Source organism: Bison bison, unplaced genomic scaffold, assembly GCF_000754665.1.
Source record: "Bison bison bison isolate TAMUID 2011002044 unplaced genomic scaffold, Bison_UMD1.0 scf7180017864097, whole genome shotgun sequence".
Taxonomy (NCBI): Eukaryota; Metazoa; Chordata; class Mammalia; order Artiodactyla; family Bovidae; genus Bison; species Bison bison.
The window spans coordinates 35756-63309 of record NW_011494669.1 but is presented as its reverse complement, the minus strand read 5'-3'; the positions used below and the strand labels follow the sequence as shown (position 1 = coordinate 63309).

At 37.8% G+C, this 27554-nt stretch overlaps 1 protein-coding gene and 1 long non-coding RNA gene across 2 annotated transcripts in view; one reads left to right on the top strand and one right to left on the bottom strand.

The window, feature by feature from the left end:
- The window catches only part of LOC104987505, a 6925-nt gene extending 1684 nt beyond the window's left edge, over positions 1-5241 (bottom strand). The window contains exons 1-2 of the long non-coding RNA XR_825131.1: positions 5093-5241; positions 4500-4603 (exon numbers count right to left, since the gene is read on the bottom strand). This is a non-coding gene — a long non-coding RNA (uncharacterized LOC104987505). The remainder of the gene's footprint in view (positions 1-4499; positions 4604-5092) is intronic.
- Positions 5237-27554, top strand: part of ATAD1 (ATPase family, AAA domain containing 1) — a 40602-nt gene continuing 18284 nt past the window's right edge. The window contains exons 1-5 of the mRNA XM_010838477.1: positions 5237-5338; positions 8574-8748; positions 19309-19407; positions 21223-21343; positions 23176-23376. Coding sequence (XP_010836779.1) covers positions 8587-8748; positions 19309-19407; positions 21223-21343; positions 23176-23376 — 583 coding nt within the window. The 5' untranslated portion in view covers positions 5237-5338; positions 8574-8586. The remainder of the gene's footprint in view (positions 5339-8573; positions 8749-19308; positions 19408-21222; positions 21344-23175; positions 23377-27554) is intronic.

Here is a 27554-nt window from a genome sequence, read left to right as displayed (position 1 = left end):
GAAGTGAAAAGTGAAAGTGAAGTCGCTCAGTCGTGTCCGACTCTTAGAGACCCCATGGACTGCAGCCTACCAAGCTCCTCCGTCCATGGGATTTTCCAGGCAAGAGTCCTGGAGTGGGTTGCCATTGCCTTCTCCGCTTTTATATACTAAGTTTGTCAAAGTGTGGTCCCAAACTACCTATATCCAAATCATCTCAAATGCTTATTCAGAATAGAAAGACTTGGACCAAAACCTAGAGCAGTTAAATAGGAGCCTTTTAAGACTGGGACCTGGGAATCTGCACTTTGCCAAGTTTTTCAAGTGAATAGACTCACAGTGAAATTCTACAGCTCCCAATCTAAGGAATCCCTTCCCTCTTCAAGGGTCTGCTGCTGCTGCTGCTGCTGCTAAGCTGCGTCAGTTGTGTCCGACTCTGTGTGACCCCATAGACGGCAGCCCACCAGGCTCCTCTGTCCCTGGGATTCTCCAGGCAAGAACACTGGAGTGGGTTGCCATTTTCTTTTCCAGTGCATGAAAGTGAAAAGTGAAAGTGAAGTCGCTCAGTCGTGTTCGACCCTTAGCGACCCCATGGACTGTAGCCTACCAGGCTCCTCCGTCCATGGGATTTTCCAAGCAAGAGTACTGGAGTGGGTTGCATTGCCTTCTCCACTTCAAGGGTCTAGTGCATTGATTTACCATGGCTGCAGAGAAAACTAACCACACCTCCATCCAACCAACAAAAACAAAGGAAAATTCAGTTTCCTGAGGAGAGAACTGCCATTAACTGTCTTAAGAGGAAACAGTTTAAAAATAAACAAACAACATCAGCTCTGCAGGCCAGAAGGGAGTGGCAGATTTACTTAAAGCAATGAAAGGGAAAAAGCTACAACCAAAACTACTCTATCCAGCAAGGAACTCATTCAGATTTGAAGGAGAAATCAAAAGCTTTTCAGAAAAGCAACAGTTAAGAGAATTCAGCACCACCAAATCAGCTATATAACAAATATCAAGGAACTGCTCTAGACAGGAAACACAAGAGAAGGAAAAGTCTATAAAAAAAAAATCCAAAGCAATAGGATCATACATATCAATAATTACCTTAAATGTAAATGGGTTAAATGCTCCAACCAAAAGATACAGATCTGCTGAATGGATACAAAAATAAGACCTTTAATATATGCTGTCTACAAAAGACACTTTTCAGACCTAGGGACATATACAGATTGAAAGTAAGGGGCTGGAAAAAGATATTCCATGCAAATGGAAGTCAAAAGAAAGCAAGAGTAGCAATATCATGTCAGATAAAATAGACTTTAAAATAAAGACCATTACAAGAGACAAGGACACTACACAATGATCAAAGGATCAATCCAAGAAGAAGATATAACAATTTTATATATATATATATATATATATATATATATATGCACCCAACATAGGAGCATCTCAATACAGAAGGCAAATGCTAAAGGGGAACTCAACAGTAACACAATAATAGTGGGGGACTTTAACACCCTACTCACACCAACAGACAGATCATCCAGATAGAAAATTAATAAGGAAACACAAGCATTAAATCATACAATGGACAAGTTGGACCTAATTGATATCTACAGGGCATTTCATACAAAAACAGTAGATTTTACCATTCTTCAGCACAGATCACATCTGGGGTCACAGATCAAGCCTTGATAAATTTTAAAAAATTGAAGTCATTTCATGTATCTTCTGACCACAACAATGTAAGATTAGATATCACTACAGGGGAAAAAACTATATAAAAAAAAAAACCACAAACACATGAAGGCAAAACAATATGTCTCTGAATAACCAAGAGAACACTGAAGAAATCAAAGAAGAAATCAAAATATACCTAGAAATAAATGACAATGAAAATATGACAGCTCAAAACCTATGGGATGAGAGCTAAGAGGGAAGTTTATAGCAACACAAGCCTACCTCAACAAACAAGAGAAACATCACATATACAACCTAACCTTACATGTAAAGCAACTAGAAAAAGAACAAAAATTCCCCCAAAGTTAGTAGATGCAAAGAAATCATGGAGATCATAGAAGAAATAAATGAAAAAGAAATGAAGGAGATAATAGCAAAGATAAATAAAACTTAAGGCTGTTTCTTTGAGAAGATACACAAAATTGACCAAACATCAGCCAGACTTATCAAGAACAAATGGAGAAGACTCAAATCAATAAAATTAAAAAGGAAAAGTTACACTAGACGATGCAGAAATACAAAGGATCATGAGACTACTACTATGGCAACTATATGCCCATAAAGTGGACAACCTGGAAGAAATGGAGAAATTCTTAGAAAAGCATAACTTTACAAAACTAAAACAGAAAGAAATAGAAAATATTAATGACGAATCACAAAAGATAAAAATAAACAAAAACTTTTTACAGTAAATATAATAACTATTTTTAATATCTTGATTCTGACAATCACGGAGGGAAGGCTCAGAAGGTCTACCAGAAATCTGTGGTTATAATTTCCTGATTAATATTACACATAGTGAATTATTTATTGAGCCCCTACTGAGGGCCAAATATGGTGCTTTGTGCTGCCAGGGATTATATAAAGCTATCCTGGGATGAAAAGCATATGTTCACTCAGTTCTATTCTGGAAGAACATAGCTGATTTAATGATTGCTGGAAATGAATGTGCATTATAAGGGAAGGCAGTAATTTGATGTCTTACGTCCCAGACATAGAAGGCTTCCTAAGGATTTGCTAAATGAAAACTAGATCCAAAAAAGGAGAGATGTAGGTACTTAATTTATAGTTAAACCACTGGAAAAAGGCATGAGCAGCAATATTTATTTGGGGGCATGTAGATTCTTGATGCTTCCCAGGTGGCTCAGTGGTAAAGAATCTGCCTGTGATGCAGGAGACCTGGGTTCCATCCCTGGGTTGGGAAGATCCCTTGGAGAAGGGAATGGCAACCCACTCCAGTATTCTTGCCTGGAGAAACCCATGGACAGAGAAGCCTGGGAGGCTACAGTCCAGGGGTTCACAAAGAGTTGGACTCAGCTGAAGTGACTAGACTCTTTATAGTCAGCCTTAATTAATTTATCCAACAATTACCTTTCCTGTGCAATAGGAATACCTGTGTACGGTAATAACCGTACCCCAAATATAAGCAGATGATTTGAGTCTAGATGCAACCATACTGATAGCTCCACCTGGTTCTAGATTTCATTTAGATGTCCCTAGTAGGGTGACCAACTCCTCATGGCTTGCCTGAGACTTTCCCTGTACTAGCATTTAAAGTTCTATGTCCTAGAAAGCCCCTTAATGTCAGACCAACTGGGTAGGCTGGTTATCCTGGTTCTTAAAGTAAGGCAAGTGGGGGCCTTAGTTAACCCAGTTTCATTCAGTGGACGATGGAAATCTATCACCACCTTGAATGTCTCAGCTCATTTTCCTTACCGGGGGGTATGATTATCCTTACGGGCCACAAAATCTAAAGTTCTTTCCTTTGATAACTTCTACCTTTAAGCTCTGTCAAGGCACTCTTCTATGAGCATCCCAAGCAATGACTCACATTAAGGATAATCCCAGGGACCCAGTGCAGAATCTCTTCCAAGACTGCTGAACACATGGCTTGTGTTTTTTGGTAAATATTATCTTGGTCTCATAACCATTCTGTAGTTCTCCGAGTCTTATTACCCTCTCTAAATAATCAGTCGAGAACTGCCAAACCCAGCTTCATATCATTTTAAGAATTTATTTATGGTTTTAAACAAAAATACAGACAAAAAGGCATCGATGTAAAGCATGAACCACCTACAGTATTAGATTCTAAGGCCCCCACTGATTCATCAATAAATTCAATCATAGTTTCAAAATATTCATTATATTCCTGTCATCCCTTCGTTATTCTTTAAAGTCTTAATTAAGATTTCATCATGTCATGGTTTTATCTCGTTCACCTTGATTTTAAAATTTAACTGATATTAAATTACTATTTCAAAGAGAGGATGTAAAGTGTAGGATTTGAATCAGATCTAGGTCCCAATGAAATTGTGTCAGTTATTAGGTGCATGAACTTAGGAAAATATATCTAAGCTTTAAAATATGCTCATCTATAAACAATAAATAAAATAATGGCTATTTTAGAGGATTGGGGATTTTGAGAAATTTAGGTTATGGGTGTGAAGCATAGAAATCTCTCTCTCTCTCTCTCTCTGAGTTCAGTCCTTTCGGATTCTTTGAGACCCCGTGGACTGTAGCCCTCCAGAGGCTCCCATAGAAACAAACTGCCTGACAATATGCCTGCCAATAAGTAGACATTCGGTAAACTGTACCTATTATCCTCACAATATCACAAGCTTGCATTCACTAGATTCAGCAACCAGGCTGTAGAATTTTAGCCATCAAGGATGCTGTCTAAAGTAGAGAGGCACAAACTGCCTTCCGAGGAGGGTAGTAAGAGGAACTGTTCCATTACTTCTTAGTCTCACCGCCTCAGTCTGAAGGAAGTGATGCTGGTATACCTGGGGACGGTGTCTAAAGTCGTCTCGCCCCCTGGCAGTCTATGTTTTGGAGAAGCCGGCTTTCAGATTTGCTCCCTGGGGACCTTTTTTCACCATGTCTCATTCTGGAAAGGGGAAGGGGAAAAGAAAAAGGGAAGTCACCGAAATGCAAAACCTGTTACAGATGCCCTATTTTGTCCCTGCTATCAGGCCTGCCCGGATAGGCTACAGAATCCTCTCGCAGCGAGATTTTAAGGCGCCACCCCCAGGTGTTTGTCTGCGCAGACGAGGGGGAGGCGGGTGAGCTCACCCTAAAACTGAAAGACAGATGGTGAGGGGTGGGGGTTGGCCATGCGCGTTAGAGCTTTGGCTAAAGGACAGAACAGCAGCGTGTGGGTTTGCACCGGGGCTTGGAGGCCAGGGGGACGGTGAAGGGCCAAGGTAAGGGCCAAGTAGAAGTCGAGAAAGAACTTCTTTGAATACTCAGAATACTGAGCATTTCTTTGCACTCTCAAGAAGGCTCCCGCATCTGTCAGTGTTGCGACCGGAGCTGCGAGCAGGGCAGGGACTTTACGTGACAAGCGCCTGCCCCAGTTCTATCTCTGATACTCAACTCAACTCAGAGGTTCGCTTCAGCAGACAGCAGGTTACACATCTGGTGGGTGACCTCGCACCCGCCGAATCCGCCCACCTCTTCTAAAAGCCGGAAACACACCCCCTCAAGCACTCGGCCACGGCGGCGCATGCTCCGCCCGAGGGGGCGGGGCGCTACTCCGGCCGGAAGCGTTCTTTCCCAGGCGGCGTTTCCTTCCTGTGTAAGGCTGGTAAGGGCTCCTGCGGCCGCTGTTTCAACCCAGGCGGTGAGTAGCGGGTTTCCGCGGGGCTTCGTAGGGCGGGCGATGGGTCACGCTGAGCTCCTTCAGGGACCCGCGCGGGGCTGGGAAGCCAATCTCGGGTCACCTCGCCGTCCTTCCACGCCCCACCTCATTGTCGCCCCTCAGCTTCCCGCAGCCCTTCGTATCCACCGGATTAACCTCCAAGGGCATCCCGGGCTTCGCCTTGGCTCCCGGCCCGGCCTAGGCCCGTAAGTCCCCGTTAGCGCTGCCCCCCAAGACGTAGGCCCTTTCCAGGGAGTCTCTAGGCAGCCTAGTCGCTGCGGTGCCTTGAAGATCGTTCCGGGCGACCTCAGAACTGGAGTCCTAGGGAAAGGCGGCCAGAACGAACCGGGTCTGATTGTCGCACAGGCACTGCTACCACCTACTGCAAAAGTGGAGGTTCTTCAGGCCTGGGCGCGCTTTCGCAGAGGATGGTGCTGTTAATAATCCGTCCTGTATGTGAATGTTGGCAGGCTTTCTTTGTCACAGGCAGTGTTCATAGGGCCTTGATGTCTGCGAAACTGGGACTCTGGGGTTGAGAAAAACTTTGTAAAACACTGCAGTGAATTAGAGAAATGCTGTAGCATGAATACCATACTTTTGTACCTTAACCTGCCAGTAACCTGCTTATTGAGGAGGTGGTACGATTTTAAAGTTTACTACCCTGAAATGGAGAACTCTATAATGAAGCTATATGTTGTTACATTTGCCTAACAAATAACTCTGAATTACGGTGTTTTGCCATATTTCTTAGTTGTCCATGGCATCATCCATGTTTATGAGTATATTTGTGTATTGATCCTAATGTTCATACAAAATTGAAATACAGCCCATAGTGTTGTATGCATGTGAAACTTTTATTATATATTCTGCTGTGATGGTATTGTTACCATAACAGCCTTACACTGCAGGCATATCAATGTCATATGAATAGTAGATGAGTGTATGATCAAGTACACAGTTAAAACCTACAAGTATAAGTTTCACTTTCATTTCAGGATTTTGAAGTCACTTTAGAAGAAGGATCCCTTTTAGAAGTGACTAGGTCCAGAGTACTCTGTTGCAGTTAATAGTTTAATTATAGGAAAATATATGGTTAGCAAAGGCTTTGTCTTGGTTTTTCTGATAGGTTTAAAAATTGTTACCTCGTTGACTGGGGTATACTGATAGTAGTCTTAGTTCATGTATTTCAGTGACCATCCAGTAGATGGCAGTTTTATCACTACTAACTCAAACTTTTGAAAACATTTTATTTGAATATCACTAGTTTAAGCTAATGGAGAAGGCAATGGCAGCCCCCTCCAGTACTCTTGCCTGGGAAATCCCATGGATGGAGGAGCATGGTAGGCTGCATTCCATGGGGTCGCTAGGAGTCGGACACGACTGAGTGACTTCACTTTCACTTTTCACTTTCATGCATTGGAGAAGGAAATGGCAACCCACTCCAGTGTTCTTGCGTGGAGAACCCAGGGATGGGGGAGCCTGGTGGGCTGCCGTCTATGGGGTTGTACAGAGTTGGACACTACTGAAGCGACTTAGCATTAGCAGCAGCAGTTTAAGCTAATAAATCTTAATTTTGCCTGTTCTTTTATTTTCATTTGTGAATAATGCTCCCACATGTTCCAACTGAATTTTCAAATTTACTGTGTTGGAATAAAGACTAGAGAAGTCAGTTTTTCCACTTACTATAAGAAGAGTATTGTTAACCCATTTTAGAAATCCATGCTGATGATAGAAAGCACCCTTTGATTTGTTACATAAGAGATTTTAACTATATGGCTTCTCTCTAGCTTCCTTTTTTTTTGTTGTTGTTGCAGAGGGGGTTGGTTATTCTAGCTTAATTTTTAATAAGATAATAATGGACTGTGCATTCCTGGAGTAAAGTAATTGTGTCTTAGCCATTATTGTATACTCAAGATACTGTAGGTAATATATACACATGCTTGATAAGTGCTTTATTGTATGAATTGAGTCATTTAATATCCCTAGGCCAAAATGTCTTTATCCAAAATAAAGGTTTTTCAGTTACTTAATTTAAACCCAATTGTTAAGTTTAAATTAAATAATGTATTGTTGTGAAGTGAATGTCTCCGAGTGATGCAGAAGGTTGGAATCCTTGACTTTTCTTTTGGAAATCGTTCAGTAGTCTGACACCAATTCTGTTGGAATGACTGAAGGAAATCTTTAACTAAATAGTACTAGTGAGAACAGGAACAATAATTTTAGAGCTGGAATGACCATAAATTAGCCTATGAAGAACCTATTTTCACCTGTTGTTCTGAGTACAGATTTTGGATTATTCCTTTTCACACGAATGCAAAATACACATTCCCCACCCCCCCAAATCACATAGCACTCAGCACACCTTGTGGAGAGAGTATAATGCCGTTATTTGAGGCCAAGAGTCTCTCTCAAAAAGTGATGGTCACATCACCCCTAAAGCTTATTTTATTAGGTGGTCATTGCCTTTGACATAGGTGTGCATCCCTCCTGTAGGCCAAGCTGTGTTGATGTAACTGCTTAGGTATATGTGTAAAAATAGGCACGTTGCTTCCTTTTTTCCTCTTTATCTTGGGTGAGAGCTGTATTTTCGTGGCTCAAACATTTTGAAGATTCTGCTTGTTTCATACATAGGTAGGTTGTTGGAAATAGTAAAATGGCTCCAACAATTTCATGTCACTTGTGAATTGAGAAAATGGCATGTATAAATTTTAGCAGGCTTTGGAAACCTTTAAAAGTAAGTATGAGAGAACCGTGAGTCAGTTCACAGTTTGAATTTTACTCAGAAATTACCTCGTATACCATTACATTAGTAAAGTATTTCATTGTTTGGCTGCCTTTTTTCAGTTGTATAAGTGTTATAGTCATCATTTATCTAGATTCCCTGAAATAGTTATTTAAAAGTTCTTTAAAAGAATAAATACTTTAAAACATGTACTGCATTTTTCAATAGAATTATTCTGTACTTAAAATTATATGAACTTTTAGGAAAGTTTATTTAAAAATTTAATAAATAAGCCTGTTTCCAAGAGGAGCTTAAAATGTGTTTGTTTATTTAACATTTAAAAATCCATTTCTCCTTAACTAAAACATTTACAAGGTAGGTAATGTTAACTTTGACTAAAAGTCAGTTTTTCTTGTTTAGTTTATGCTACCTATCAGTCTCCCAATTTTAATGAGTCTAGTTATTATCTACTGACATTTCTATTTGTTTTTTAAGGTTAACAATCAAGATGGTACATGCTGAAACCTTTTCTCGTCCCTTGAGTCGGAATGAAGTTGTTGGTTTAATTTTCCGTTTGACAATATTTGGTGCAGTAACATACTTTACAATTAAATGGATGGTAGATGCAATTGATCCAACCAGAAAGCAAAAAGTAGAAGCCCAGAAACAGGTATGATTAAAATGTTTGAGGATCATTTTTCTTGTAGCTAACAAATACTTTTTCATAAAACTGAGGATATAGTAGAATTATAAATTAATGAAAAATTCTATAAGACCCATGTGGAAATGTTTTTATATAATATTTAATTTCATTATTCCTAAAAAGGTATTTTTTTTGTTAAATCCTTTTCAGCTGTGTAGGCAACTTAGGAGAAAAAGTGAAGAATAAAAATATTACAGTATTTTTAATGAATATCCTAGTTAGAATAATTTTTCAGCTTATAAATGAAGGAATCTAGGTAACATTTTCAACACACTAAACAAAAAAATTTATCTTCAGTAATGGTATACATTTTACTTTGTGTAACATGTGAAATGTTCCTGTTTTATAAATAAATATCATATTTTAGACTCCACATATAAGTGATATCATATGATATTTGTCTTTCTCTGATTTATTTCACTTAGTACCGTAATCTGTGGGTTCATCCATGTTGCTACAAATGGCATTATTTCATTCTTTTTTTATGGCTGAGGAGTAGTCCATTGTTAAGAATGTACTCCACCCATCTTCTTTATGCATTCATCTGTCCAAGGACTTTTAGGTTGCTTCCAGGTCTTGGCTGTTGTAAATAGTGCTGCTGTGAACATTGGGGTGCATGTATCTTTTGAATCATAGTTTTCTCCTGATACATCCCCAGAACTGGGCTTGTTGGATCCTATGATAATTCTGTTCTCAGTTTTTTAAGGAACCTCCATACTGTCCTCCATAGTGGTTGCACAGTTCCACCAACGGTGTTGGAAGGTTCCCTTTTCTCCACACCCTCTCCAACATTTACTATTTGTAGACTTTTTAGATGATGACCATTCTGACTGGTGTGAAGTGATACCTCATTGTAGTTTTGATTTGCATTTCTTTAATAATTAGCAGTGTTGAATGTCCTTTCATCTGCTTATTGGCCATCTGTGTGTCTTTGAAGGAATGTCTATTTAGGACTTCTGTGTATTTTTGGATTGGATTGTTTGGTTTTTGTTGTTGTTACTGAATCACATAAGCTGTTTGTATATTTTAGAAATTAGGCCCTTGTCAGTAGCATTGTTTGCAAATATTTTCTCCCAGTCCGTAAGTTGTCTTTTCATTTTGTTTATGGTTTCCTTTGGTATGCAGACGCTTGTAAGTTTGACTGTAGAAGTCGTGTCTGACTCTCTGCAACCCCACAGACTGTATAGTCCATAGAATTCTCCAGGCCAGAATACTGGAGTGGGTAGCCGTTCCCTTCTCCAGGGTATCTTCCCAACCCAGGGATCAAACCCAGGTTTCCCGTATAGCAGGCGGATTCTTTACCAGCTGAACCACAAGGGAAGCCCAAGAATACTGGACTGGGTAGCCTATCCCTTCTCCAGCAGACCTTCCCGACCCAGAAATCAAACTGGAGTCTCCTACATTGCAGGGAGATTCTTTACCAACTGAGCTATCAAGGAAACCCTGATAAGTTTGACTAGGTCCCATTTATTTCCTTAGAAAACATTGCTATTATTTATGTCAGAGAATGTTTTGCCTATGCTTTCTTCTAGGCGTTTTATGGTATCATGTCTCGTATTTAGGTCTTCAAGCCATTTTAAGTTTATTTTTTGTATGGTGTGAACATCTTTTCTAACTTGATTGATCTACATGCAGCTGTCTAGCTTTCTTAACACCACTTGCCAAAGAGACTATTTTTTTCTCCATCATATATTAAAGATTTTAGGTGATGTTCATAGCAATGTTTTATGAATAATTCACCTTACTGTAGCATATAACAGGAATTAGAATCAGTGTCAACTTAAAAAAGATGTACTATAAGAGTTGTGAGTTAAGTTTTATTGGGGGCAGAATGAGGACTACAGGCCAGCAGACAGCACCTCAGATAGCTCTGAGAAAGTGCTCCAAAGAGGTGGGGACAAGGTCAGTGTTCGTGATTTTGGTGAAGGGAGAGTTTCATGCAATCAAGCACTTATCTTACAAAAAGATTTTCTGCTGGTCACAAGGAGCTGATGTCTAAATTACTAGGGTTGTGCTAAACGATTGCGATGGAAGTTATTGAATAGCTAGGTCATTTCCAAATAAAATAAAGATTCAGAAAGGAGAAGGCTGTAGCTGCTGCTACTGCATGTGTTATAACCCCTGCATTCGTAGCTGCTCCCACAACCACATCAGCACAGGAAATACCAGAGGCAGAGCCAGAGCCTAAAAAGGAGCCTGAAAGTGAGGCTAAAGATAACCTTGATGACTTAGAAAAGCACCTGGTGAAAAGGCCCTGCGATCAATGCGGAAGGCTCCAGTGTCCCCACAGTCTTAGGTGGAAATGCTTGTTATAATGTAAATTTTATTTGGTTTGTATGCAATTCAGTTTCAAAATTGCTAAAAATTTTTTGAGCTTTAGACTATAACATATGTTGTAATAATTGCTAGGTTGAAGTTCCCCACGTGAAAAAGAAAAGGGCATGGATATACATGGGTATACATGGCAAAAGACGTCCACAGTATATTAGTGAGATGCTTTCATTGACAGTGGACATAAGTTTGTTTAGAGTGAAATATTTTAAGTCAAAAAAGAAAAATCCCCTTTTTAAAAAAGGGGGTTTAAATATTGTTGCCATTCTTATGGTTCATTTAAATACCCCTAGCTATCCCCAGAGGTTTTTCTTTCCACTTTTTCTTTTTTTCCTTTTTCTCATTTGAGTCTTAGCACCCACTTATGATGCTTTCAACCTTGTATGGTTTGCAAGCTTTCCCAGAACTACTGTTGAACTACCACAAAAGTGTAAATGAATATTTTAGTGCCACAATCTTTCCTGTTGCCTGTGGAGTCTCTGCTGAAATGAATCAGGATTCTAGCTCTGAGACAGAAAATGAAAGCATGTTGTTTGCCAGGACACTGTAGGTTTATATAAATGTGTAACAAGTTGATTTGGAACACTGGAATTTCATTCTTTTCTCTTTTTTTGTAAAGGTAGTTAACTAGTCCCAGGAAGGATCCTTCAGTTATATAAAATTTTGTTTTATGAAAAAAAAATAAGATTCAGAAATATGAATTACTGAACACTTTCTCTTACAAAGAAACTAGAGATTTTGGACTACTGATAAATAATGTTCAGTGCCATCCTGAGATGTCCTCTATAAGAAAGCAATTGTTTTTAGAAATGATCACTGGTATTTATGTTTGCCAATCTACAGAATACTAATATAAAGGACAGTTGGTTCATGATTGTTTAGGAAAGTGTGATGTGATTTTCTATTAAAGAAGGTACGAGGAATGGAATTGATTTTGTTAAGGGGACAGGAAATATGTCTTATTTACCTGGGGAGGTGGATGGGTAGAAGGGGCCACTGCTGGTACCAAGGCTCCGTTTCTCAGAGAGTTCAGGCAAAGGAAGGAAGTCCACCCTGGGTCTTTTCATCAGTCACCATAACTGTCAACTTAAAAGGTGCACAACGTGAGAGTTGCCAGTTAAGTTTTATCTGGGACAAAATGAGGACTGCAGCCTGGGAGACAGCACCTCAGATACCTCTGAGAAACTGCTGTTTATAAAGGTTGAGGGTGGTCAATATACATGATTTTGGTGAAGGAGTGTTCATGCAGTCAAGCACTTTTTGTACAAAAAGGTTTTCCTACTGGTTCCAAGGAGGTGATGTCACCGTGAGGGGACTTACTTAGTGCTTTTCTAAATATGAGGAGATCCAAGGATCAGTTCAGGTCAGTTCAGTTGCTCAATTGTGTTGGACTCTTTGTGACCCCATGGACTGCAGCACGCCAGGCTTCCCTGTCCATCACCAACTCCTGGAGCTTGCTCAAACTCATGTCCATCGAGTTGGTGATACCATCCAACCATCTCATCCTCTTTCATCCCCTTCTCCTGCCTTGAATCTTTCCCAGCATCAGGGTCTTTTCCAAGGAGTCAGTTCTTCGCATCAGATGGCCAAAGTACTGGAGTTTCAGCTTCAGCATCATTCCTTCCAAAGAAATTCCAGGACTGATCTCCTTCAGAATGGACTGGTTGGATCTCCTTGCAGTCCAAGGGACTCTCAAGAGTCCTCTCCAACACCACAGGTCAAAAGTATCAATTCTTTGGCACCTCAGCTTTCTTTATGGTCCAGTTCTCACATCCATACATGACAACTGGAAAAACCAAAGCTTTGACTAGATGGACCTTTGTTGGCAAAGTAATGTCTCTGCTTTTTAATATGCTGTCTAGGTTGGTCATAACTTTTCTTCCAAGGAGCAAGTGTCTTAATTTCATGGCTGCAGTCAGCATCTGCAGTGATTTTGGAGCCCAAGAAGATACCAGTTCCTGAAAGTAACTGTCTGAAGACCTGTTCCAGCAGTTTCTCTGGAGCACAAAATGCTTCATTCTCAACCCTAGATTCCCTTCAGGGCATGTCGAAGGTCAACAGCTATGGCAGCACAGGATTCAGTCCTCTCAAGGACAGAAGGCAAATGCCCTTGGCAAGTGCCAATATGTCACTGACAAAGGAAACTAGAACCAAGATATGTTGGTTACAGACAAGTAATGCTGGCAGAGACCTAGAATAAAGGAGTAACAGAAGGAGTGGAGTGGGTAAAGTAGGTAAACGTTCAGAGGAGTTCGTGATGACGAGAAAAGGGACAGGTGAAATGAGGTTTGTCTGGAATCCTCAGACTCATAGTGTCTTTTATAGAGTTTTAGAATCTGTAGATGGGGCAAGTACTTGAGAAGATGACGTTTGATTTGGGCATACTGAGATTGTGTTGGTGGTAGGAATCCAAGGGAAAACATTCATGGAGTTGTTGAATTGTAGGTCTAAATGGCTGGGGCAGGATCAGTCTTTGTGTTAGTCACTCAGTTGTGTCCAACTCTTTGTGATCCCTTGGACTATAGTACACAAGGATCCTCTGTCCATGGGATTCTCCAGGCAAGAATACTGGAGTAGTTGCCATTTCCTTCCTGCTCCAGAGAATCTTCCTGAACCAGGGACCGAATCCGGGTCTCCCACCTTGCAGGCAGACTCTTTGCCACCTGAACCACCAGGGAAGCCAAAAAGAAAATGAAAGTTGCTCAGTTGTGTCTGACTCTTTGCCGCCCCATGGACTGTAGCCTGCCAGGCTCCTCTGTCCATGGAATTCTCCAGCAAGAATACTGGAATGGGTAGTTATTCCTTTCTCCAGGGGAACTTCCCAACCCAGGGATCAAACCCAGGTCTCCCACATTGCAGCAGATTCTTTATTGTCTGAGCCACCAGAGAATCCCAACAGTCTTTGGAGATTGCTTATCAGATGCCCTTAAGTAATTGGACTCATTAGAGCAGTGAGTCTTGGTAAGATAAGGTAGGCCCCTGAGCTGTTGGTGTGTTGTTGTTGTTGAGTCCCTAAGTTGTGTCCTACTCTTTGTGACCCCATGGACTGTAGCACACATGGCTTCACTGTCATTTCTAAAGTTTATTCAGATTCATGTCCATTGAGTTAGTGATGCTATCTAACTGTCTCATCCTTTGCCGCCCGCTTCTTTTACCTTTGATCTTTCCCAGCATCAGGATCTTTTTCAGTGAGTCGGCTCTTTGCATCAGGTGACTGTAGTATTGGAGCTTCAGCTTCAGTATAGTCCTTCCAATGAATATTCAGGGTTGATTTCCTTTAGGATTGACTGGTTTGATATCCTTGCTGTCTGAGGGATTCTCAACAGTTTTCTCAAGCACCACAGTTTGAAAGCATCAGTTCTTTAGCTCTCAGCCTTCTTTAGAGTCCAATTCTTACATCTGTACATGACTACTGGAAAAACCATACCTTTGACAATACATACGGATCTTTGTCAGCAAAGTGATGTCTCTGCTTCTTAATACACTGTCTAGGTTTGTCATAGCTTTCCTTCCGAGGAGCAGGTGTCTTAATTTCATCACTGTGGTCACCATTAGTGATTTTGGAGCCCAAGAAAAGAAAATCTGTCACTGGTTCCACTTTTTGCCCTTCTATTTGCCACCAAGTGATGGGACTGGATGCCATGATCTTAGTTTTTTTAATGTTGAGTTTAAAGCCATCTTTTTCACTTTCCTTTTTCACCCTCATCAAGAAGCTCTTTAGTTCCTCTTGGCTTTCTGCCATTAGAGTAATATCATCTGCATATATGATGATGTTATTTCTTCTGGCAGTCTTGATTTCAGCTTGTGATTCATCCAGCCCAACATTTCACATGATATACTCTGCATATAAGTTAAATAAGCAGGGTGCCAATACAGCCTTGTCTTATTGGTTTCCCAATTCTGAACCAGTCCATTTTCCCATTTCTGGTTATACCTGTTGCTTCTTGATCTGTGTACAGGTTTCTCAGGAGGCAGGGAAGGTGATATGTTATTCCCGTCTCTTTAAGAATTTTCCACAGTAAAATTTGAGGGTTTTTTTAACCAAATTACTCTTACACTTTGCTTCTTCAACCATTAGGATTTATACATTGAAATATCTGTTGAGCATATGTAATATGTCACTACAGTAGATACTAGTGACTGGGAGGTCTCTAGAGGAGATGTTATATAATATAAATAATAGGCTGAAGAGTAAACCTTCATTTAGGGGATAGGAAGATGGTGCACACCAAGTGGAGAATGAATAGGTCAGTATGGTAAGTACCTGGACTGACCTTCCTGCTGAAAATAACTAAACAATCTACATATTTTAAATGATATAAAGGCATTCATGAGCTTGCAAGAAAGTAAAATATGCAGATAAAAAACGTAAAGCAAAAATTCAGAAAGGTAAATTGAGTTTGATGGCTAACTTTTACAATTGGTGGAATTTGCTAAACCTACATAATTTGAGCTTCTGCTTTTATGATCCAGAGGAGGTCAGAGTACAAAGCATAGTACCAATCCAAGATGTAGAGTCCCAGAGATGATATTCCCATCAAGGCCTCAAACATGATATTCTTTGACCCCCAAAGACTGTATGTATTTAACTAAAGACAAAGCTGTAGTTATGGTTTAGAAAAAGAAATTTAAGTTGTATTTAACATAAGTTGAAAAATGCACATAAAGCATCAAGAAAGCTGATTGAACAAAAATTAACTTTAAGGTAAAAATATTAATTGAAAAAATGAGGTTCCCTACAGGATGATTAAAAATTCAATTCACCAAGAAATATAACATTTCTATATTATGTGCATCTATTAATATAGCATTAAAATACATAAAGCAAAAATATATGGAATTACAGAGAGAAATAACATATTCATCATCGTGGTGGAAGGTTTTAAACATTTCTTTCAATAATTGGTAGATGAAACATTTTTAGAGAATGTAGATTTAAACAAATAATAAGCTTTATCTGTGCCTGTATGTTGTACATTGTACCCAAAACAAATGTTAAGTGCATCTCCCAAGCATGCTTATAAGATTTGTGACATTAAACCAAATGCTGGTTTATAAAGCAAAATCTGAAGTTTCATTTTACTGGTAGCATATTTATTACAGGGCTTCCCCTGATGGCTCAGTGGGTAAAGAGTCTGCCTGCAATGCAAGAGACACAGGAGACACGGGTAAAATCCTTGGGTCAGGAAGATCCCCTGGAGAAGCAAATGGCAAGCCACTTAAGTATTCTTGCCTGGAAAATTCCATGGACAGCGGAGCCCGGCGGGTTACAGTCCGTGAGGTTGCAAAGAGTCAGACACGACTGAGCGACAAAGCACACACACACACACTGGCTGTACTGCAGTACACTAAGATCATTAGATCTATCCAATAAGTTTGGGGAGTGGGGGACGTTTCTAAATAACTCTTAGATAAAAGAACACATAGAAATGATATTGTAATTTAGTTAAACTTAAAGTATTAGGTAGTATTTAGGGAGAATATGGGGCTTCCCTGGTAACTCAGCTGGTAAAGAATCCGGCTGTAATGAAGGAGACCTGGTTCCATTCCTAGGTCAGGAATATCCTCTGGAGAAGGGATAGGCTACCCACTCCAATATTCTTGGGCTTCCCTGGTGGCTCAGTCGGTAAAGAATTTGCCTGCAATGTGAGAGACCTGTGTTCGATCCCTGGGATGGAAAGATATCCTGGGAAAGGGCATGGCAACCCACTCCAGTATTAGGCCTGGAGAATGCCATGGACAGGAGTCTGGCGGGCTAGTCAAAGTGTTGGGCACAACTGAGCAACTAAGCACAGCACAGGGAGAATTTATGCTCTTAAGTATTTTTATTAGAAAAGAAGGTAGAAAATGGATTAAGTATCCAACTTGGGCTGAGGAAAATGTTTTTAACAAAGTAAACCCATGGATAGTGAACAAATGGAGATAATAAAGATAGGATGAATGAGTAAAAAGTAGAATAATGAGGCAATGAATAGAAATATAGAAAATGAATATATAATAGAAAAACTCAGTACTACAGAAAGTTGGTTATTTGAAAAGACTGATAAAATTGACACTTTTGCAAGACCAATCAAGAAAAAAATGAAGCTACCAATAACTAAGAATGATAAAAGACAATGCAGTGGCAGATGCTGTAGGCACTAAAAACTAAGACAGTTAATAATTATATCAGTAAATTTGAAAACCTAAATGACATAGACAAACTTAGAAAATTGTGAATTACCATAGCTGACTTAGGAATTAGAATACATATTAGAATTAGAATAGTTCCATAACTATGAAATAAATCGATATTGGAAAAATATTTCCATTAAGAAAACTACAAGCTCGTAGAATTCTACTGGCAAATTCTAGCAAGATTTAAGAAACAATAATAACAATTTTATATGAACTTTTCTAGAGAGTAGGAAAAAAGGAAACACCAAACCTTTCTATGAGGGTAGCGTAACAACAATTCCAAAACTTTAAAATGAATGTAAAAATTTTAAATGAAATATTAGCACCTAAGTTGTGATTGCCAAAGGTATTTTCAGACATTGCTAAATGTCCCCAGGGGATACAAAGTCACCCCTGATTGAGAACCACTGTTTCAGAGCATGGCCTAAAAAGAACACATATGGAATGGCTTCACATTTATAGAAGTACAGTGAAAAAGAAGAGTTAAATGCTGTTATAGGTGCAGAAAATAGGATACCTTTTACAGCTGACACATTTGAAGTCAGTGAAAGAGAAGTTATTTGTAAGAAAGAGAAGAATCTGGAAAAGGCTGCTTTATCCATTAATACAGTAAATTTATAGAGGGTGGCTAATGAGGAAAAATGATGTGGTTCATAGCACTTTTTAAAAAATGCCATAATACTATGATATGATCAACACACATCCTAATCCTGTGGCTAATCTATAACCATGCTGTGTGATATGAATATTTTTAAGAGTAGCAATATTGCTGACAAATAGCAAGATTATATGTAATCAGAAGTGTTCTAGGAAAATGTAACAGCAAAAGTCTAAGTAAATGTGATTTATCAGGGCACCTTCACTTCTAAAAAGATTCACTTAATTGAAATGTGAATATGTTGTCTCTAGTGGCCACAAACTCTAATCTTATAATTGAGGAAACCAAAATAATATATGTGATGGTTAGAATATAGGCTCAAGTTGGGACTGCCTGGATTCACATGTTGTCTATTCCATTTGCTAACTTAAACTAAGACAGATAACTTAGTCTGACCTAAGCTTCAGTTGCTTTTTCTGTTTTGGGGAAAAATTGTACCTACCTCATAGGATCTCTCTGAGAATTCAGTGAGTTAATCCATCTAGAGTGTTTTGGCATGATGTATGGCACATTCAGTAAATGTTTATCCTCATCCTTATTTTAATTGAAAGCTTTGTTGCTTTACTAGAGCTTACAATTTAAGGCTGGTTTTGCCCAGCTCTAAAAATATGTGAAAGTGAAAGTGTTAGTTGCTCAGTCTTGTGGGACTCTTCACGGCTCCGTGAACTGTAGCCTGCCAGGTGGCTCTGTCCCTGAAATTTTCCAGACAAGAATACCAGAGTGGGTTGCCATTCCCTTCTCCAAAAAATACGTGCAAGCATACTCCTAATTCAAAATTACTTTTATTGTCTCTGGTTGCCTAGCCTCAAGAATTGACTTTAACTAAAAAGGGTAGCATCAGAGAACAATCTGAAATTAGGTAGGTCAGAACACCTGTTGTAGATATATAGGTAATTTCAGGAAAGTTAGACACCTGTTTTCAGATACTCTACAAATTTAAGGAAAGAAACTTCAGTTGTCCATTTCTTAATATCCTGAACTCCTTGATCTTTCGTCTTAAGGCTTCATCTGCATCTGTCATAATAATCCTCCTAGGAAAGAGAAATCTGATTGGACCTTAGAGTCTCATTGTAGCACTGAGAGGCTGTGTATTATATTTCTTCAGTCATGTGCTCTATTTTCTCATTTCCCAAGATCTGAGTTAAATTGCCCTGGTTTCTGTAGAGTCGCCTTTCAAGTCTTTTTCTTTTTTTTTTTAAACCTAAGGACTTAACAATGGGGAAGGATGAAATCCTTTGGTGTAGAATATCTGGAAAATCTTGCATGTCTATTCATTGCTCTGTAGACTTCACAGATACATGTTATGAAGTGCTAGTGTCTAAATATCAAACTAAAGGAGGTTGCTTGTTTTTTCTTTCTAGGCAGAAAAATTAATGAAACAAATTGGTGTGAAAAATGTGAAGCTTTCAGAATATGAAATGAGTATTGCTGCTCATCTAGTAGACCCTCTTAACATGCATGTATGTATCCTTAATCTTATTTTTTTTTTTTTGTCTTAACGTTTTCTATCAAGAGTCCCAAAGACCGTGACTAGGTTTAATGATTCTCTAGGAGGAATCACAGAATTCAGTGCAGTCATATTTATGAATATAAAATACTACAGCAAAAGGATATAAGACAAAATCAGCAAAGAAAGAGGGGACATGTAGAGAAGTCTGTAAGAAATCAGACAAGCTCCCAGGAGTTCTCCCAATGAAGTCACACAGAATGCACTTAATTCTTTCATCAGAAGGTTGTGAGAACGCATATCAAATGCTTTCCGTGAAAGAAGCACATTAGAGACTTAGGGCCCAGAGTTTTAATTGGAATTGGTCCCATTTCCCTAACATGTATCAAAATTCTAGACTCTCATAAGGAAAATAGATGTCCACCATAAACATATTGTTTACACAGTTTAGACACAGCAAGCTGTTCTTATCTGGAGAATGGAGGAAGCTCCTGAAGTCTTTAATCTCCCATACCTCAGCCAAGGGCTAGCTGTGCATGCAGGCCTCTCTAAGGATACTAGTCTCAGGCCCACTTGTAGTAACCTTTTTAGCACACATTTGTTTAGTTAAACTTGTACTTTCATATATTCACCTTTGTGGCATGTAAAATTACTGCTGTAAGTTGATGTTTGACTTGGAGTTGAAATCTTAATTTTTATGATCTAAAGCACAAGATTCTGAATCCCAGTTTTTCCATTTATGGCCTTGGCAAATTATTTCCTCTTTGGAGTTTCAATTTCCTCATAAGTAATCCGGGGACAATGTAATATCTGCTCTTTTTACTTCTAAAGGATTATTTTGAGCATCAGATTAATGTAATTTATAAATTCTGAAATCCTAGGTGAATATTTTGTAACATAGGTATAAATAAGTAAATAGAATGAAATATGATACGCTTATCTCCAAATTTAGGAAATACAAATGTACAGGGTCTATTAATATCTTTGTGCACAGAGACATACATGCCCTTCCAGAATTAATCCTCCATTTGAAATGAGGATCCTTTGTTATAGTTACAATGAAAATAAGCGATGATTTTTTTCAGTTCTGGCTATGATTGGTGGAGAATAAATAAATCTGTTGTAAACATTGCTTTTGACCAGCCCCACTTCCAGCCCCTTTACTCTTCTAAATCAAATCTAGGTTGTTTTTGTTTGTTTTTCAGATATTTTTCAGTTAGTTTGTTGACTGCCCACCCCCAACTCCCTCCAATTTTTTTTTTTTTTAAAGCTGAGTCAGAAGGCTTTAAAATACACAAGGTGTATCTATTTTGAACATATATATCCCCTGTTACTCTTTATAAATATAGAAATTTTGACACAGTTTCCTTTTGATCAGTAAAGTTCGAAAGCCCAGTTTGGTGGGTTTAGGCCTTGTTTCTAAACTCCTTCCTGTTATGTTTGACGGCATCATGTATGAATTAGGCACACTCCTGGTGAGCTCTTCCTATTAGCTAGTGCTAAATTATCTGTCTCAGCTAGCTCTCAATCGTCTTGGCATGGAGTATTTCCTCCTCTTAATAGAATGACTTCAGCTTATTAGATCCCTGCCAGACCTAGTGCTTTTTTTGTTTAAATAATAGGTAGTTGACTATTAAATTGCTTTTTTGCAGCTCACGGTAGTTTAATAATTTCAGTGTTGCTTAAGAATACTTACATTAATATATCATTTTAAACTTATTATTTAGGTATAATCAAGTCTTATCATTTGGGATTTTTTTGTTTGTTTTTTTACTTCAGTGAATATATATTAGTGGTAAAATTTCATGCTGACTTTACCTTTTACCAGGTTACTTGGAGTGATATAGCAGGTTTGGATGATGTCATTACAGATCTGAAAGACACAGTCATCTTACCTATCAAAAAGAAGCATTTGTTTGAAAATTCCAGGCTTCTACAGCCTCCAAAAGGTATGTTAAAAGTTTATATTTGTGAAAACATTAAAAATCTGGAGAACACAGAAACTTTCTGCCTTTATAGAACTGACGTTTTTGAAGTTGGATTTTTAAGAGATTGCTGAGATCCAGTGAATGATTTTATAAATAATAATTTTAAGATAATTGCTCATTCTTCAGCTTACCAAATTTGGATAATTTTCCCCCTGTATAGATATTACATGTTATAATAATCCCTTTATTTCAAATTCATATTTATTACAAGAAAATGAAATTAGGGAAATCAGTGATAAAAAAGATTCAAAGTAAAAACATGGGTCTTTGTCAAAAAGAAGATAAGACTTCTTTTTTGTTTTTTCACTATACTAGTGATTTTTTTTTCCCTTTTGGTATTTCTGTTTACTTTTAGATTACAATAGTGTTTTTTGTTTGTTTTTGTTCTTGTTTTTTTAGAAGGAATAGTGAATGGATGAACTAGAAATTAAGGAATTAAATGTTACTTATTTTTAAGGGGAATATTTTAATATTCCTAGTTAGTAATAACTGAAGAAGCCTTGTAACTCAAGAATCGACAGTATTTATAAATGCATCCTTAAATGCAGTACTTCTATTATTAATCATTCACATATTGATCATGTTTAAGGTTTATTGAAGGCAATTCAAATGTAGCTTTCTTGATAATTGACAGTGAGATCTATAGAGGTGTGTTGCCGTGGCTTTCAGATACAAATTCTGTAGTGTAGCTTATTTATTGCCATCTAGTAGAAGCTTCTCTTTATTATGTTATCAAAGCTAGCAAGGTTGTTAGTCAAGACTGAAATCAAATTATTAGATAAATAACATTTCTCAAAAATGTAGGATATTTAAAAATATCAAAATAACATGTATAAATTGTAGTTGTTTATAATCTTAACTAATTTTACAGCTGTATCAAAAAGTGCATTAAATTGAAACAAATAGCTGTACATTTTTATGAAGTAGAAAAGTTTTGTTTCTGGTAAATAGAGGATGACAGTTATAAAAAAATCGCATACTTTTTCATTAACTAAAACAACAAATCTGTTTTTTATGTATTTCTTTTATTTTCTGAAACAGCAAAACTGCTTTTTTTTCCCCTAACAAAATGCATTTAGTTTATTGTGATTAAGAGAATGTTTTCCCCAAAGAAAATTTCAAATGATTTATCTGTGCCCAGATCAAAAGAGTAAGGTAGAAATTGGATTATTAAGTTCTTCCCTACCTTCTTGCAGATTGTTTATAGTATGAAGAATGAACTTTTGTGAATTTTTATGTTTCAGTTTCACAATGCTAATGAATGTAGGAAATTTTCGCATCAGTGATTTTTATTTTAGGCTAGGTAATTGGGTGACTTAACCAATTGGACTTGGTTTAAAATCCCAATTAGCATAGCAGATGCCAAATTATGAGGGGTACTTGAACAGCCTTTTGTAAATCTGGTTTTTATTTAAATGCATCATCTGAAACTAAGGGTGGTTCCAAGTTTTTCTAAATTACATAAGTATTTCCTTATTATGTGATCTAAAGCAGCAGTCCCCAACCTTTTTGGCACCAGGGACCAGTTTAGTGGAAGATCGTACTCCTGAACTGGACTCTTTGATGAAAGGAGGAAGCAGGAGGGTGCTGTAACCCCAAGTAGATGTCAGCACTGACACAAACTTAGGATGTGGCACCTTCCTTTCTACTATGAGAAAAGATTAATAAAAATAGAAATGAATATTATGGAGCATTTTAGTATGAACAGAATTAATATTATGTTGATTATCCCATAAACTAGCAAATCTCATTATCTTAAAGAGATAATAATAAAATAACATGTTAATTTCCAGGTGTGCTTCTCTATGGGCCTCCAGGCTGTGGTAAAACGTTGATTGCCAAGGCCACAGCCAAAGAAGCAGGCTGTCGATTTATTAACCTTCAGCCTTCAACACTGACGGATAAGTGGTATGGGGAATCTCAGAAACTGGCTGCTGCTGTGTTCTCCCTTGCCATAAAGCTACAGCCTTCCATCATCTTTATAGATGAAATAGGTATGCTGTTTTCTAAACAGTGTGCAGTGGACTTGCATGTACATGTTTCCTTCTGCTTATATGTTTGTCCAGGGTAGGCACCTAGAAGTGGAACCAGCAGATTGTGTGATATGTCCATCTTCAACTTCATTAAGATCACTAGTGTTAATTACTGTGTTACACCAGTTCTTCAAAGTGGTTAGACCCATTTTCACTCTCATCAGTAAATAGTTTGTTTCCTTACATACTCCTCCCGAAAACTTCTCTTTTCAGGCAGTAACGTTAATTTATGTCAATTTAAAGAGCAAGAATCATCTCATTGTTTTGTGTTTGCTGCTTACTGGTACGTTTGTGCATCTTTTAGCAAGTTGATTAGCGATTTAGGTTTCCTTGCGTGTAAATTGCCAGTTTTTCTTTGGGATTATTTGCGTTTTTCTTAGTAATTCTTTGATAATGTTTTAATATGATTACAAATATTTTCTAGACTGGCTTGTCTTTTCACTTTATGATAGTTTCTTTTATGAATATTTAAATTAAATGTAGTTTCGTTTGTGAGTCTTTTTCTTTTATGATTTATATTTTGTGTGTCTGGTTTACAAATCCCTCACTACCTCCTTAAATGCTCTTGTTTTTAAAATATATAATGTGAAGTAAGAATCTAGTTTAATTCCTTGCCATATGGACTGTCAACATAAATAGATCATCTTTCTCTGTCGTGACTTTTATATTAGTGAACTTTTCTCTATTTAACATTTTATGGATCATCTACATTTTCGTTACAGTAAGTTAAATAAAGCTACATTAGTTAAAACTGGCTTGGAATTAATTTTACTATTATATGTAATATAATAAGCTGTATAGAATTATACAGAGAGAAAGATAGGTATAGATAGAAGTATTTTGGTTACATGTTTGCCTTGTATATCTTACCAATTTATTCCTTTTTTTTTGGATTTTTGCTTTAAATTTTGCATAAGAGAACATATTGCTAAATTTTTAAAATATTTAATATGAGACTCTTTTATAAAGGAGTGGGGTCAGTTTGCTTTTATTTTGATAGCTGACAGATTTATTTTTACCACTTAACTGTGTGCCTTTTATTTACCAATCTAGTGGACTTTTGTGCTTTTTCTTTTTCTTCCCTTTCCCCTGTTGTAGTAGCCTTCCCCTTCTCCAAGGGATTGTCGTATCCCAGGGATCAAACCCAGGTCTCCTGCATCACGGCAGATTCTTTACTATCTGAGCCACCAGGGAAGACCCTTAGCATAGCTACTCATCTTAAAAGTCTAAGCTAATTATTTCTCCCCTCTTACCAAATAAGACAGGGATCTCAGAGCTCTTGAATACCAATCACTCCTCTCATCTCTTACGTGTTTCTGATAAGAGTTTCTCTTATTTTTTACTTTCCATGTGAGTTGTTATTTTTATATTGGCATTGCTTGTTTAGAGATCTAATTTGCCACTTTTTTTGTTCACTATTACTTCTTGAACCTGCCTTTTCTGGATTTAATTTCCTTGTTTCTGAAGTCAAAATTCTTTCAGTAGAGATTGCGAGTACAGCAGCTTCTGTCTTTGTGTGAAATGTGTTCATTCTGTGTTTTTATTTTTAAATGATAACAGAATTATATTTCCTTTCAATATTTTAAAGTTAGAAGTCCACTGTCTATCATTCTTTTTGTTGCTTTTGAGAAATCTGCTTATGACCCAATATTTCTTTGTAATAATATATATTTTCTGTTACTTGCTATTCAAATTACAAGATTTCTATTTTATTGTATATGTATATATATATATGTATGTACACACACACTTGTTCAACTCTTTTCTTAACTTTTGAGTCATTTCCATAGTTTTAGCATCTAGGTCTCTACCATATCTCATCAGTTCTAAAACACACTATTTTAGTTTTTTATATTTTAATATCTGAAATTGGGATAGCATGTTATAATTTAACTGGCAGAATTGTTTCCTCTTTTTCAAAAAATAATTTTGTTTATTTATTTTTGGCTGTGCTGGGTCTTCATGGCTGCATGGGCTTTTCTTTAATTGCAGCAAGGCAGAGGCTATTCTCTAATTGTGAGTGCAGGCTTCTCATTGTGGTGGCTTCAGTTGCTGTGGAACAGGGGCTCCAGGGCTCAGGGCTTCAGTAGGTGTGACGCCTGTCCTCAGTAGTCACAGCTCCCAGGCTCTAGAGCGCAGGCTCAACAGTTGGGGCACGTGGGCTTGGCTACTGCACGGCATGTGGATCGAACCCATGTCTCCTGTATTGACAGGTGAATTCTTCCTTACTGAGCCACCAGGGAAGCCCTGAGTTTTTTCTTCTTTTAGTATTATAATTTACTTGGCAACATTTAAAAAATTTTTTGATGCATAAAATGATATCAGTCATTGAGTAAGTTATAAAAAGCATTTCTTTGCTTGGCTATATTTAGTCTCATAACCATTGGGTTTGTATTCTATTAAAAGTGAACTGTAGAAGTTCTATTTTTCAGATTTAGCTGTTTTCACTATAGCTTGCTGTTAGAATTTCAGTCCTTTTTATGTCTTCAGAATTTAACGCATACTATTATAATACAGTTTTTTGGATTGTTCTATTTGAAATTCTACTTATCCTTTATATTGTTAACTCTTTCACAGTAGTTTGTTTCCATGTGTCATTTCTCACTTTACGTTGCTTTTGACTTGGTTTTGTATGAGAATTCTGTGTTGCCTAAAATGATCCAGAGTTGTTCTGTGTCTTCCACTTAGAGCTTTTAAGATCTAATTTCTTAATATGGATGTTCTTAGACTGAAAGATGGTTCGAATTTAGACTTCAAACCTGAGAGAGAGCCCCTGTGATCTTGGTTTTTTAATTTTTCAGGGGCTACATATTTCCCTCCAGAGCCCAGGCATAGAAGAACAAGCTTCCTTAACTCCCTGTAGTGATGAGCAGAATTTTTTTCATGTCTATACTTTCTGTGAGTGTACATCCTTTTGGGCACCTTTTTTTCTACTTCTTAAAATCTCAGATATTAACACTTCTTTTTTTATTTAATTAAAAGATTATTTTTTTAGAACAGTTTCAAGTTCAAAGTGGAGAAGGCAATGGCAACCCACTCCAGTACTCTTGCCTGGAAAAATCCCATGGATGGAGGAGCCTGGTGGGCTACAGTCCATGGGGTCGCTAAGAGTCGGAGACGACTGAGCGACTTCATTTTCACTTTTCACTTTCACGCATTGGAGAAGGAAATGGCAACTCACTCCAGTGTTCTTGCCTGGAGAGTCCCAGGGATGGGGGAGCTTGGGGCGCTGCCATCTATGGGGTTGCACAGACTCAGACACGACTGAAACGACTTAGCAGCAGCAAATTTAAAATTGAGCAGACAGTTCCCCTATTATCAATATTTTGTGTTAGTGTGATGTATTTGTTATAATTAATGAACCATTATTATTAATAACTGAAGTCCAGGTTCATTATTCTGTGTTGTACAGTTCCATGGTCCGACAAAAATATAATATCATGTATCTTCCCAATATCGGACAGAATACTTTCACTCACCCTAAAAATCCCTAGTGCTCTACATGTTTATCCCTCTCAAACTCCTCTGTCCGAAACTCCTGGCTACATCTTTTCATATGCTTATTTGCCATCTGTGTGTCTTCTTTGGTAAGATCTTTATCCATATCTTTTGCTCATTTTTTAACTGGGTTATTTTCTTATTGAATTTTAAAAGAGTCCTTCGTATATTTTGTATACAAGTCTTTTGTCAAATCTGTTTTATAAATATTTTTTTCGTGTTCTCAGGCTTGTCTCCTCTTAAACCATGTCCTCCCCAAAACAGGAAGTTCATTTTGAATAAAATCCAACTTACACTTTTTTCTTGGATGGACTGTGCTTATGGTGTTATATGTAAAAACTCGTTACCAAGCCCAGGGTTTGATTAATGATTTGAGATTATATAATAGAAATAGATGGGGAAACAGTGTCAGACTTTATTTTGGGGGCCTCCAAAATGACTGCAGATGATGATTGTAGCCATGAAATTAAAAGACGCTTACTCCTTGGAAGGAAAGTTACGACCAACCTAGATAGTATATTGAAAAGCAGAGACATTACTTTGCCAACAAAGGTCCATCTAGTCAAGGCTATGGTTTTTCCAGTGGTCATGTATGGATGTGAGAGTTGGACTGTGAAGAAAGCTGAGCACCAAAGAATTGA